The sequence below is a fragment of the Conger conger genome, chromosome 5 (genome assembly GCF_963514075.1).
Source record: "Conger conger chromosome 5, fConCon1.1, whole genome shotgun sequence".
Classification (NCBI taxonomy): domain Eukaryota; kingdom Metazoa; phylum Chordata; class Actinopteri; order Anguilliformes; family Congridae; genus Conger; species Conger conger.
In genome coordinates this window covers 65,479,117-65,492,184 of record NC_083764.1, presented here as the reverse complement: position 1 = coordinate 65,492,184, position 13,068 = coordinate 65,479,117, and the positions used below count along the sequence as shown (strand labels likewise).

Here is a 13,068-nt window from a genome sequence, read left to right as displayed (position 1 = left end):
AGTGCTTTGGATAAAGGCGCTATATAAATTCCAACCATTTAGCATTTACGATAAATACTGCAGCACATTGTACAGTGCTTTGGATAAAGGCGCTATATGAATGCCAACCATTTAGCATTTACGATAAATACTGCAGCACAGGGAAGCCAAAATGTCAGGCTAAATGTCGGGTTAGCCACCATAGAGAATGCAGTGTGAAAACTAAACTCCTCTACATCTGGACTGAAGACCGTAAGTTCTTTAGTTGAATCGGGTGAATTCTGTGATCGCAAAGGAAGTGGGTAGGATTTTACCACCCTGCGCACGTACCTCAAACTCTGGACAAAGCAAACGTGGAGTCAGGTGAAGGTGGAGCAATTTACTAACTACAGCATTGCTGCTGTGTAACTGTTAGAGCTTTGCTAAAGCTTAATTTATTTATATTAACCTTTATATCTCCTTTTTATCTCCTACTCTAGTCTGAATGTATAGACTAAGATGTAGGCCTAAACCTTTATTTTATATTTTATAGAGGTTTACATCGAAGGGTTTCATACAATCAGAACTCTTATAATGTACTTTCAGGAACTACACATCTTTCTGTACTTTATATAAGTTCTGTTCGTCGTTTTAGGCCTAAATATACATTTTCTCTTACTCGGAATAACTTTTACTTCGAAAGTGTCTCATGATGTAGAATCTTTATTTAAAAATCAATGTAATTCCCAGAGGATCAACCTTAATGAGGAAGTAAATGCTGCCCTACGATGGCTTTCTAACATTGATGAACCTTCCCTCTCTTGCAGTGTTGGGGAAGTTTTTCTCAACAAATAATGAATTATTTTTTTGTGGTGTAAAACTGCAGGCAGATCAGCCACTCAAATCTCAGTGGCACAATGCTGCCCCCTGCAGGAATTGTCTCTGATAAACAGGTGTGTCTACCAGGAAGAGCGAAATACAAGTTTCTCACACACATTACATTACATTACATTATTGGCATTTGGCAGACGCTCTTATCCAGAGCGACGTACAACAAAGTGCATACCCATAACCAGGGATAAGTTCGCTGAAAGACCCTAGAGGTAAGTACAATTTCAACTGCTACCTGTACAACAAAGATAAGGACAAGGGCCATTTTTTTTTTTTTTTTTTTTTTTGAACAAACAAACAAACAAACAGAGCAAAAGTCACCAAAGTTAACTATCCAAACACTGCTTACCTAGCCAACTAAAATACTGATACACAAGTCACAGAGACAACAATTAAGGTTCACAGGGAGGTAGGGAGGGATGGGGAGAGGTGCTGTTTGAAGAGGTGTGTCTTCAGCTTGCGCTTGAAGGTGGGGAGGGATTCTATAGTTCTGACCTCAACGGGGAGTTCGTTCCACCACCGTGGAGCCAGAACAGACAGTAGTCGTGAGCGTGAGGTGGAGGTTCTGAGAGGGGGAGGTGCCAAGCGGCCTGTGGAGGCTGAACGAATAGACGCTTCAGTTACACTGGGAATCTCAGGATATGATCTCACTGCATATTCTTCAGAAATTAAGGAACCTCTAAAGATGGAGAAACAAAAACAGACTGAGAAGCAGACATTTAAAGAGATGTATTAAGTTTACCTGCAGTTACAGCAGTAAGTAAAAGTGAAACTAAACTGCAGATTTAGCAGAAGCCATTACTGAGCTCAGAACAGACGGGACAGAATGGCGTCTGGACCTTCTCTCCTGGAAGAGGACCTCTCCTGTCCTGTGTGCTCTGAAATCTTCAGGGATCCTGTTGTCCTGAGTTGCAGTCACAGCTTCTGTAAGGCCTGTCTGCAGCATTGGTGGAGAGAGAAGGGATTTCTGGAGTGCCCAGTTTGCAGGAGAAGATCTTCGAGGGAATGTCCTCCCTGTAACCTGTCTCTGAGGAATACCTGTGAGTCGTTCTTAAAGGAGAGAAGTCAGAGAGCTAAAGCAGGATCTGAAGTGTTCTGCAGTCTGCACTGTGAGAAACTCAAACTCTTCTGTTTGGAGGATCAAATACCCATCTGTGTTATCTGTCAAACTTCAAAAAAACATGAAAACCACAAAGTGCGACCAGTTCAGGAGGCTGCAGAAGAGTATAAGGTAACTGGTTATAAAGCAATTTACACATTCATAATTTCTTTTATCAACTTTATATTTTACTAATTGAATCAGAAAATTCATGATGATTGAAAATGATTTGTTTTGATGTCATCTACTGAGCCCTCGGTGAAGGTTATCAGTATAACTGAAAACAAGTATAATTAACATTGAATATTAAAATGTTTCATGATTTAACATTCTCATGTAAGTATTTATTGTATTTCCGAAGTGAAATGATCTGCAAAAGGAGCCATTTTAGTTCTCAGGCCTGACAGCAGTTGGAACTCCTCACTACGTGTCACATGACTGACAGAGAGACAGGAGGGAGGGGCAGGAGTGTGGAGACGTTCTCAGAGCTGTGTTAGGGAGCAGTGCTCAGCATGGGACAGTCGGGGTCAAAGTTCATGCTCAGATAAATTTCGTTCACTCTTAAAAGAAAAGGTAAGGAAGGTGTTCAGGTCGGCGTGTGCTTCTGACGCCTTCCTGAAGGTTCTTTTTATTTCTAGCTTGTGTGAGCTTTTGGGTGAGGGACGTTGTGCCCGGTATTATATTGATAGTCCCCGTCTTTACAGTATTCCTGCCTTTCGCAAAATGTATGCTGGGATAGGCTCCAGCCCCCCTGTGACCCTGTTCAGGATAAGTGGGTTAAGATAATGGATGGATGGATGGATGGATATTGAATTTTGTCTGTGAAAACAGAATAGAGCCATTCTGTCTCCCCACTGTCTGAGCAGGGACTCTTGTGCTGTCTGTAAGCAGTGAAGTTTCCTCAGTAAAGTGTGGACTCTGTCATTTCTTTCCAGGAGAAACTCAGGACTGCACTGGCTCCACTGCAGGAGAAGCTAAAAGCCTTTAATGCAGTGAAACTAATCTGTGATCAAACAGCAGAGCACATCAAGGTACTGTACTGAGGCCTTTAAATCACAGTGTTGAAAATGCAGCACTGGATTGTGCTGAAATGATGCTGAATAATGTTTATTCCAGTGCCAGGCCCAGCACACAGAGAAACAGATAAAGATGGAGTTTGAGAAACTTCAGCAGTTCCTAAAAGATGAAGAGGCAGCCAGGATCACTGCACTGAGGGAGGAAGAGGAGCAGAAGAGTCAGAAGATGAAGGAGAAGATTGAGAAGATGACAGAAGAGATATCATCCCTTTCAGAACAGATCAGAGCCATAGAACAGGAGCTGGGAGCTGAAGACATCTCATTCCTGCAGGTAAGACCCGTTCACTCTGTGTCTGTAGGACTCTATACAGACTGCTGTTAATGCTTGCATGCATTTATTTATACAATATAGTATTCAAAAATCATTAAATCTCCTCAAAACTTCATCAAGCTAATTAATCAATTGTCTTGCAGGGAAAGGGTTTTAAAACCAGTTTATCGTGCAACATCTCATGCATTACATTACATTACATTAATGGCATTTGGCAGACGCTCTTATCCAGAGCGACGTACAGTTGATTAGACTATCCTCCCCTGGAGCAATGCAGGGTTAAGGGCCTTGCTCAAGGCCTTGATCTTATTGTGGCTACAACAGGATTAGAACCACTGACCTTGTGTGTCCCAGTCATGCACCTTAACCACTACACTACAGGCCGCCCCTTATTAAAGTGTTAAAGCAGCACATTTATTTTTCTATATCATATAATATCTAAAGCTATTTAAAGATATGTGTTAATGGACTGAGTATTGGCTACACTGGTAATAATTCACTCATTTTATTATTTCAGAGCTACAAGGACACACAAGACAGGTAAGCAACCTCCATCCTCTATCAGGTTAAATATGAAAAGTGGTTTATTAGCCTGTAGTGTTCTATCAGTGAGGTACTGTGGAATGTGTTTGAAATGCCTCTCTCTTTAATAATTACTGCAGCTTTAATTAAATTAATATCTCTCTCTAATGTAAATACCCCCCTCCCCCACACTCCTGTGAGTGTGTGTTTCTCAGTGGGGTTGTGAGTGTGTGTCTCTCAGTGGGGCTGTGAGTGTGTGTCTCTCAGTGGGGCTGTGAGTGTGTGTCTCTCAGTGGGGCTGTGAGTGTGTGTCTCTCAGTGGGACTGTGAGTGTGTGTCTCTCAGTGGGGCTGTGAGTGTGTGTTTCTCAGTGGGGCTGTGAGTGTGTGTCTCTCAGTGGGGCTGTGAGTGTGTGTCTCTCAGTGGGGCTGTGAGTGTGTGTTTCTCAGTGGGGCTGTGAGTGTGTGTCTCTCAGTGGGGCTGTGAGTGTGTGTCTCTCAGTGGGGCTGTGAGTATGTGTCTCTCAGTAGGGCTGTGAGTGTGTGTCTCTCAGTGGGGCTGTGTGGCAGAATGCTGGGAGGGATGGAGCCATTTTCTTACAGAATGAAGATCTGATGTTTCTGCGGATAATCTTCTATGGTAATGAAGCCACGCCCACAGCACAAGTGACTCCTGAATATTATTGCAGAGCCCAGTGCACCCTGGGGGATCCAGAGAAGGTCTCAGGAGCGCTGATTGATGTGGCCAAGCACCTGGGCAATCTGAAGTACAGAGTGTGGGAGAAGATGCTGGGGACTGTTCAATCCAGTGAGTACTGGGGGCAGGGAGCTCCACATTGTCACTGTACAGGGGGAATCTTCAGCATCCTTTCCACAAGCTGATGAAGCCAGTCAGAGTCATATTGGTCCTGTCTGTGTAAGAGCCCTGGAGTGAAGAGACTGAGCACCAGCCCTTAATCTCACTGATGCTCATAATAAAATGCTGCTTTAAGAGTGATACTGTATTTAAGGGGAAGGACAGGAGCTACACAAACACTGACAGGCGTTGCTCCCTCTTACATGGATTATACAATATGTGACTAATGAAATATTATCCTTTAGTTCTGGTGCTTCTCTCACACATGTATCTGAGGCTATAATGTTGTTCTTGTGAAACCCAGTTTATATCATTAGGAGCCCATTGTGTCTGACGGTTTCCCTTTGTGCAGATCAGTGCTGACGTCTCATTCTCTGTCCCTTCAGCTCCTGTGACTCTGGACCCAAACACAGCAGATCCCAAACTCTCACTGTCTGAGGATCTGACCAGTGTGAGATACAGTGGTGAGAGACAGGAGGTTCCTGATAATCCAGAGAGATTTGTTGGGTGGTGTTGGGTGCTGGGCTCTGAGGGATTCAGCTCAGGGAGACACTGCTGGGATGTAGAAGTGGGGGGTGTGGAATGGCGGGTGGGTGTGATTAAAGAGTCATTCAGCAGGAAAGGGCGTTTGGATCTGAGCCCAGCAGGAGGAGTGTGGAGTATAAAGCTGATCAGGGGGGAATACAGAGTCATGACCTCCCCACTTACAGTCCTCACTGTGCAGAGGAACCTCCAGAGGGTCAGAGTGCAGCTGGACTGGGACAGGGGGGAGGTGTCATTCTCTGACCCCAGTGACAACACTCCTCTCTACACTGTTAAACACTCCTTCACTGAGAGACTGTTTCCAATCTTTGGTACTGTGGGGACTGTGCAGATCTGTCCACTGAAGGTGTCTGTATGTGTAGAATAGCACTGTGGGATTGTGGCTAAACATCAGTTGTAGTAAAATGACTTTATTTATTAAACTCCAAGCAGGTTTACTACAGATGTCAAACAAAAACACGTCATGAACAAAATATAGTCAATTATCTGAAATGTAAATACAAACATTCTTGAGTGCTTGATGAGAAATGTACACTGGTGTGTGTGGGTGTAATAAATACAGCAGTGGAATAACTCCAGAGTGCTGCTCTTTTCCTGACCCGTCACCAGTGTGTCTCCCAGGTGTGTGATGAGGTAAGTCTCTCTCTCCGGTGCAGTATGAACGCAGACAGAGACAAATACGCCCCTCATACGCTGGGTTTGGGCTCATTCCACACTCACTTGAGCTGATCTGAGATCAGTGGAGCCCCCCCAAGGCTCCCTCCTTGAAAATCAATCTCAGCGCAGAAAGGAGGCTGCAGTGCTGGGATTGGGTGTCCGGGTCTGCCAATCATTTCAGGAAAAACACAAAAGAGGGTGGAATCAGTAAGGATCCTACTTTATTGAGTCTAACCTCCAGAGATGCCCTTAAGAACCAAAAATCAAGCTTCCACCTTAGGCTACTATACACATCTCAGAATACATTTCATTGTTTAAAACGCATCCTCTTGGCACAAATAAAATAGTGCTCATAGCAGTTGTAATGGAGCGCTGGGATTGTGTGCGCAGTAATGTAAAGACAGGAGATATCTGTATCGTTACTTTCATTGGAAGTTGAACAGGACCAGAGAAACGAGTGTGACTCACACACCTCTTCTAACAGCCTGACTTCTTCACTCGTTCTTCACCCCGACGCTGCTGTGTAACAGTGACTCTACCGCCCTCTAGTGGAATCAGAATACTGGCAGTCTTACGCCACTCCACTCCATCTCCTGCCACCAAACATTTTAACATACTATAACTCTACTCACCAGCCTAATCGTTCTACAATAACCACTGCAACGTGTATTTTTACTTCTCAACAATTATCTTCATAATCTGAAAAAAATAAGATTATAAATTCATGTAAGAAATAGCCATGGCTACAACAATTTATTAAAACGAACAAGAACCGGAACAAGCAAGGCAATCACGATTAAACAAATGCACAAATCATCAGATCCAGTCCAGATCAAAAACGGGAGCCAAGAGTCACAACACCAGAGCAGCTAATCTGGAGGCGGAGAGAGACAGAAACACGGCTATAACGATCTCGCTTTATTTATTTTAGTTTCTTCCTCTGGTTTATTTTCTTTAATAACATACATAGACTATGTTAATGAGAAGGATGGGCCTGCTTCCACGAACATAGCAAGTTAATTCTTGGATTGATGCGGCACACGGCGACACGAAGATTTTCCTCCACGCTGCTGAGCCGACATCTGTATTTATTTTTTATATAGGCCAGAGCCGAAAATGTCTTCTCGCACAGATAGGTCGATCCAAAAGACGTATTCCTGCGCAATTGACAGCCAGAATTCCTCCAGTGTTACAACGTCTGTAATGTGCGTCGCTGGACAGCTCAATCAGCGCATCCTCGAGCTCAGATGGCAGGTCGTTTGAAGAGCAGCTGGTGAAATGTTGTCCTATCCAGTCATAATGCTCTACATTTCCCGTGAGAAAATATTGATGGAATTTGTGGAGGAGACTTCGGAGATGAATGGTAATTGAGGCTTTCAATGAATTGGCATTCATGTCATTCTCCTCCAAAAAGTCATGCAGCTCCCAAAACATTTCAAAATCCCCGCTCTCCCCACGGGCTGCCCAACGCTGCAACTTTTTTGTGAAAGCGTTCACTTTGTCCGAGAGGGTCAGGATGTTAGTGTTGAGGCCTTGTAGTGACAGGTTGAGAGTGTTTAATTTATCAAATATGCATGGCAGGTAAGCAAGACGTGATATCCATTTGGAGTCAGTGAGATGGTGCGCAAGAGGGGAGTGCGCGTCTGAGAGGAAGGTGCGCACCTCGCTTCCCAACTCAAACAGGCGTGTAAGAACCTTGCCCCGTGAAAGCCACCTTACTTCTGAATGGAAAAGAAGGGATTCATGTGTAGACTGGATTGAGAGCCAATCATTATTACATTAGTGGCATTTGGCAGACGCTCTTATCCAGAGCGACGTGCAGTTGATTAGACTAAGCAGGAGACAACCCTCCCCTGGAGCAATGCAGGGTTATGGGTCTTGCTCAAGGGCCCAATGGCTGTGTGGATCTTATTGTGGCTACACTGGGATTAGAACCACCGAACTTGGTGTCCCAGTCATTTACCTTAACCACTACACCACAGGCTGCCCTGTCATGAGTATTTGTGAAATTCAACTAATCTAAAGCACAGCTAACTCCATTAGCTTCATCAGTGGTGATATTATGAAGAGGAATGGATTGTGGACTCCAGTTATGCATCTGTGTGTGAAGCATGTTTGTAAGGGAGGGTGTGTGCCTGAGTTTATGTGGGTAATGAGATTCCATTTGCATTAATACATGAGAGAGAACTGACAGAACCTGAAAAACAAGGCTGGTGTAAAAGTGAAGACAGACTTTTACAGTGTACCACTTTCTCACAGACAGACGCTGTAGCTACACTGGGGAACTTATGATATGATTTCACTGTATATCCTTCAGATTTATTTACTGAGCTCAGAACAGACGGAGACAGAATGGCGTCTGGATCTCCTTCTCTCCTGGAAGAGGAGCTCTCCTGTCCTGTGTGCTCTGAAATCTTCAGGGATCCTGTTGTCCTGAGTTGCAGTCACAGCTTCTGTAAGGCCTGTCTGCTGCAGTACTGGGATCAGAAGGGATCTCTGGAGTGCCCAGTTTGCAGGAGAAGATCTTCGAAGCCACATCCTCCCTGTAACCTGTCTTTGAAGAATACCTGTGAGGCGTTCTTAAAGGAGAGAGGTCAGAGAGCTAAAGCAGGATCTGAAGTGCTCTGCAGTCTGCACAGTGAGAAACTCAAAGTCTTCTGTTTAGAGGATCAAATACCCATCTGTGCTATCTGTCAAATTTCCAAAAAACATGAAAACCACAAAATGCGACCAGTTCAGGAGGCTGCAGAAGAGGATATTTTCATTTTAAAACATCTGGATATTGAATGCCTCACAGCAAGGAGGTTCTGGGTTTGAATCCCGGTCAGCCGGGGCCTCTCTGTGTGGAGTTTGCATGTTCTCCCCGTGTTTGCATGGGTTTCCTCCCACAGTCCAAAGACATGCAGCCGAGGCTGATTGGAGAGTCTAAATTGCCCGTGGGTATGAGTGTGTGAGTGAATGGTGTGTGTGCCCTGCGATGGACTGGTGACCTGTCCAGGGTGTATTCCTGCCTTTCGCCCAATGTATGCTGGGATAGGCACCAGCCCCCCTGTGACCCTGTTCAGGATAAGCGGGTTAAGATAATGGATGAATGGATGGATGGATGGATGGATGGATGGATGTTGAATTTTGTCTGTGAAAAAATAATTCTGTCTCCCCTCTGTCTGAGCAGGGACTCTTGTGCTGTCTGTAGGCAATGAAGTTTACTGTCAGTTTCCTCAGAAAAGTGTGGACTCTGTTATTTCTTTCCAGGAGAAACTCAGGACTGCACTGGCCCCACTGCAGGAGAAGCTAGAAGCCTTTAATGCAGTGAAACTAATCTGTGATCAAACAGCAGAGCACATTAAGGTACTGTACTGAGGCCTTTAAATCACAGTGTTGAAAATGCAGCACTGGATTGTGCTGAAATGATGCTGAATAATGTTTATTCCAGAGCCAGGCCCAGCACACAGAGAGACAGATAAAGATGGAGTTTGAGAAACTTCAGCAGTTCCTAAAAGATGAAGAGGCAGCCAGGATCACTGCACTGAGGGAGGAAGAGGAGCAGAAGAGTCAGAAGATGAAGGAGAAGATTGAGAAGATGACAGAAGAGATATCATCCCTTTCAGAACAGATCAGAGCCATAGAACAGGAGCTGGGAGCTGAAGACATCTCATTCCTGCAGGTAAGACCTGTTCACTCTGCGTCTGTAGGACTCTATACACACTGCTGTTAATGCTCACACACATTCATTTATACAATATAGTATTCTCTGTTCTTGCAAAAGTCATTCAATCTCCTCAAAACTTAATCAAGCAGAATTATTGTTTTGCAGAGGAAGTGTTTAAAGTCAACTTCATCATGCAGCATACACTGCACACATGTATAACAGTGTTAAAGCAGAATGTCATATAATATCAAAAGGTATTTAAAGAGATTAATGTGGTTTCTAACATGGTGTTAATGGACAGAGTATTGGCTACAGTGATAATAATTCACTCTCTTTATTTCAGAGCTACAAGGACACACAAAACAGGTAAACAAACTCCATCCTCTCTCATCAGGTTAAATATCAAGAGTAGTTTATTAGCCTGCAGTGTTCTATCAGTGAGCTACTGTGGAATGTGTTTGAAATGCCTCTCTCTCTGTAATAATTACTGCAGCTTTAGTAATGACTATGGAGGAACATATATATAATAATATTTAAGTATTTACAGTATTATTTGCCTCTAATATAAATACCCCCCTTCCCCCCTCCCACACTCCTGTGAGTGTGTGTCTCTCAGTGGGGCTGTGAGTGTGTGTCTCTCAGTGGGGCTGTGAGTGTGTGTCTCTCAGTGGGGTTGTGAGCGTGTGTCTCTCAGTGGGGCTGTGAGTGTTTGTCTCTCAGTGGGGCTGTGTGGCAGAATGCTGGGAGGGATGGAGCCATTTTCTTACAGAATGAAGATCTGATGTTGCTGCTGATAATCTTCTATGGTAATGAAGCCCCGCCCACAGCACAAGTGACTCCTGAATATTATTGCAGAGCCCAGTGCACCCTGGGGGATCCAGAGAAGGTCTCAGGACCGCTGATTGATGTGGCCAAGCACCTGGGCAATCTGAAGTACAGAGTGTGGGAGAAGATGCTGGGGACTGTTCAATACAGTGAGTACTGGGGGCAGGGAGCTCCACATTGTCACTGTACAGGGGGAATCTTCAGCATCCTTTCCACAAGCTGATGAAGCCAGTCAGAGTCATATTGGTCCTGTCTGTGTAAGAGCCCTGGAGTGAAGAGACTGAGCACCAGTCCTTAATCTCACTGATGCTCATAATAAAATGCTGCTTTAAGAGTGATACTGTATTTAAGGGGAAGGACAGGAGCTACACAAACACTGACAGGCTTTGCTCCCTCTTACAGGGATTATACAATATGTGACTTATGAAATATTATTATCCTTTAGTTCTGCTGCTTCTCTCACACATGTATCTGAGGTTATTATGGTTGTTGTTGTGAAACCCAGTTTATATCATAAGGAGCCCATTGTGTCTGACGGTTTCCCTTTGTGCAGATCAGTGCTGACGTCTCATTCTCTGTCCCTTCAGCTCCTGTGACTCTGGACCCAAACACAGCACATCCACTCCTCTCACTGTCTGAGGATCTGACCAGTGTGAGATACAGTGATGAGGGACAGCAGGTTCCTGATAATCCAGAGAGATTTGATGAGTGGTGTTGGGTGCTGGGCTCTGAGGGATTCAGCTCAGGGACACACTGCTGGGATGTAGAAGTGGGGGGTGTGGCCTGGCGGGTGGGTGTGATTAAAGAGTCCATCAGCAGGAAAGGGGATGTGGATCTGAGCCCAGCAGGAGGAGTGTGGAGTATATGGCTGCGTGATGGGAAATACAGAGCCCTGACCTCCCCACCTACATGCCTCACTGTGCAGAGGAAACTCCAGAGGGTCAGAGTGCAGCTGGACTGGGACAGGGGGAAGGTGTCATTCTCTGACCCCAGTAACAACACTCCTCTCTACACTTTTAAACACTCCTTCACTGAGAGACTGTTTCCATTCTTTAGTACTCTGGGGACTGTGCGGATCTTCCCACTGAAGGTGTCTGTAAGTGTAAAGTAGCACTGTGGCATTGTTTGTAAAGATCAGTTGAAGTCAAAGGACTGTATTTAATCAACTCAGACCAGGTTTATTACAAATGTTATAAACAAAAACACAAAATATTGTCTATTATTTGAAATCTAAATATAAACATTGTATTGTGCTTGATGAAAAATGTCTGATCTCTCTGATATAACCTCAGAATGTTATTACTGAGTAGTTCCTGTGGTATATAAATGGTAAGTGGTTGGCATTTATATAGCGCCTTTATCCAAAGCGCTGTACAATTGATGCTTCTCATTCACCCATTCATACTCACACTCACACTCACACACCAACAGTGATTGGCTGCCATGCAAGGCCCCGACCAGCTCGTCAGGTGCATTTGGGGGTTAGGTGTCTTGTTCAGGGACACTTCGACACAGCCCGGGCAGGGGATCGAACCGGCAACCCTCCGACTGCCAGACGACTGCTCTTACTGCCTGAGCCATGTCGCCCAGGTATATGGTGGTATTATAAGTACACTGGTGTGTGTGTAATGAGTTGGGTGTAAGAAATACACCAGTGGAATCACTCCAGAGTGCTGCTCTTTTCCTAACCCGTCACCAGTGTGTCTCCCAGGTGTGTGATGAGGTAAGTCTCTCTCTCCGGTGCAGTATGAACGCAGACAGAGACAAATACGCCCCTCATACGCTGGGTTTGGGTTCATTCCACACTCACTTGAGCTGATCTGAGATCAGTTGAGAAACACAGAGCCATCATCATAAGCAGTGACGTGTGGTTGAGTCTTAAGCAGGGTCATGGTAACACATGAAAGGCCATCGCCATGGAGACAGCAGCTGTAGTACAGTGTGAATGTCACTCAAAGGTAACGTAAAATCAATCAGTGTCATATTGGAGTGGTTTCAATCCAATTCAAAACAGAAGAATACCAAATTATCTTTTGTGTTCATTGAATATTTCTAGGATTTTTATGACTTCTATCATTACAACCAGTTTCACGTCATGGAGATCAAAAAATTGTGATCAGCTTCATTCATAATTGATGGTATTTGGCAGACGCTCTTATCCAGAGTGACATACAGTTGTTTAGACTAAGCAAGAGATTCCACAGCTCTGTCTGTGCGTCCTTAGTGTTTTTATTGGGGCTTAAAAAAAAGTGTTAAATAAAGCATTCTGGTGATGAATACAGGGGTACAATAAAAATGTGAAATGTCTCTCATGGAACCAGCCCAACACCCTCAACTGCAGATGTAGCTGGTGAAGAATCCATCAATCAAATTTACACCTTAAAAAACTCAAAAAACAGCCACTGCTACAAATCCTGTCCTGATTCATTGGCTCTTTGCAATGAAAATGACACTCCACCGCCCCCTCATGGCAGAAAAGCAAAATGGCAGTATTACTCCTATCAGCAAGCACACTTGAATTAATTCAAAGACTGTGTTATTATGTAACAGTTAATTATGGTTTCCTCCTATTCCCTGGGCTTAGAGCCACTGTATGTCTCCAAGGCTCTACAGAGAGCCAAGATGGAGGTCAGTGAAGAGGGAGCCAAAGCATCAGTTGCCACAGGTGAGGGTCCAGGACAGCCGCAGAGTGTGCTGCTGTTTGTTGGCACTGAGTGTGGAA

At 44.5% G+C, this 13,068-nt stretch overlaps 1 protein-coding gene across 1 annotated transcript; it reads left to right on the top strand.

The window, feature by feature from the left end:
- Positions 1–1,474: 1,474 nt before the first annotated feature.
- Positions 1,475–11,484, top strand: LOC133128988 (E3 ubiquitin-protein ligase TRIM35-like). Its single transcript, XM_061242793.1, has 11 exons — positions 1,475–2,080; positions 2,884–2,979; positions 3,065–3,304; positions 3,861–3,874; positions 4,506–4,624; positions 5,059–5,571; positions 9,066–9,220; positions 9,306–9,536; positions 9,865–9,887; positions 10,377–10,495; positions 10,934–11,484. Exons 1-11 carry the CDS (start codon positions 1,676–1,678, stop codon positions 11,455–11,457), a joined length of 2,439 nt encoding a protein of 812 aa, XP_061098777.1. The 5' UTR covers positions 1,475–1,675; the 3' UTR covers positions 11,458–11,484.
- The last annotated feature ends 1,584 nt before the right edge of the window (positions 11,485–13,068 follow it).

Bases quoted from the DNA above. Each gene is read 5' to 3' on its own strand.
- LOC133128988 (XM_061242793.1), top strand. From the start codon at position 1,676: ATGGCGTCTGGACCTTCTCTCCTGGAAGAGGACCTCTCCTGTCCTGTG. The intron at 2,980-3,064 runs GTACTGTACTGA...TGTTTATTCCAG, and splicing joins AAACAGCAGAGCACATCAAG to TGCCAGGCCCAGCACACAGA. The intron at 9,537-9,864 runs GTAAGACCTGTT...TCTTTATTTCAG, and splicing joins AAGACATCTCATTCCTGCAG to AGCTACAAGGACACACAAAA.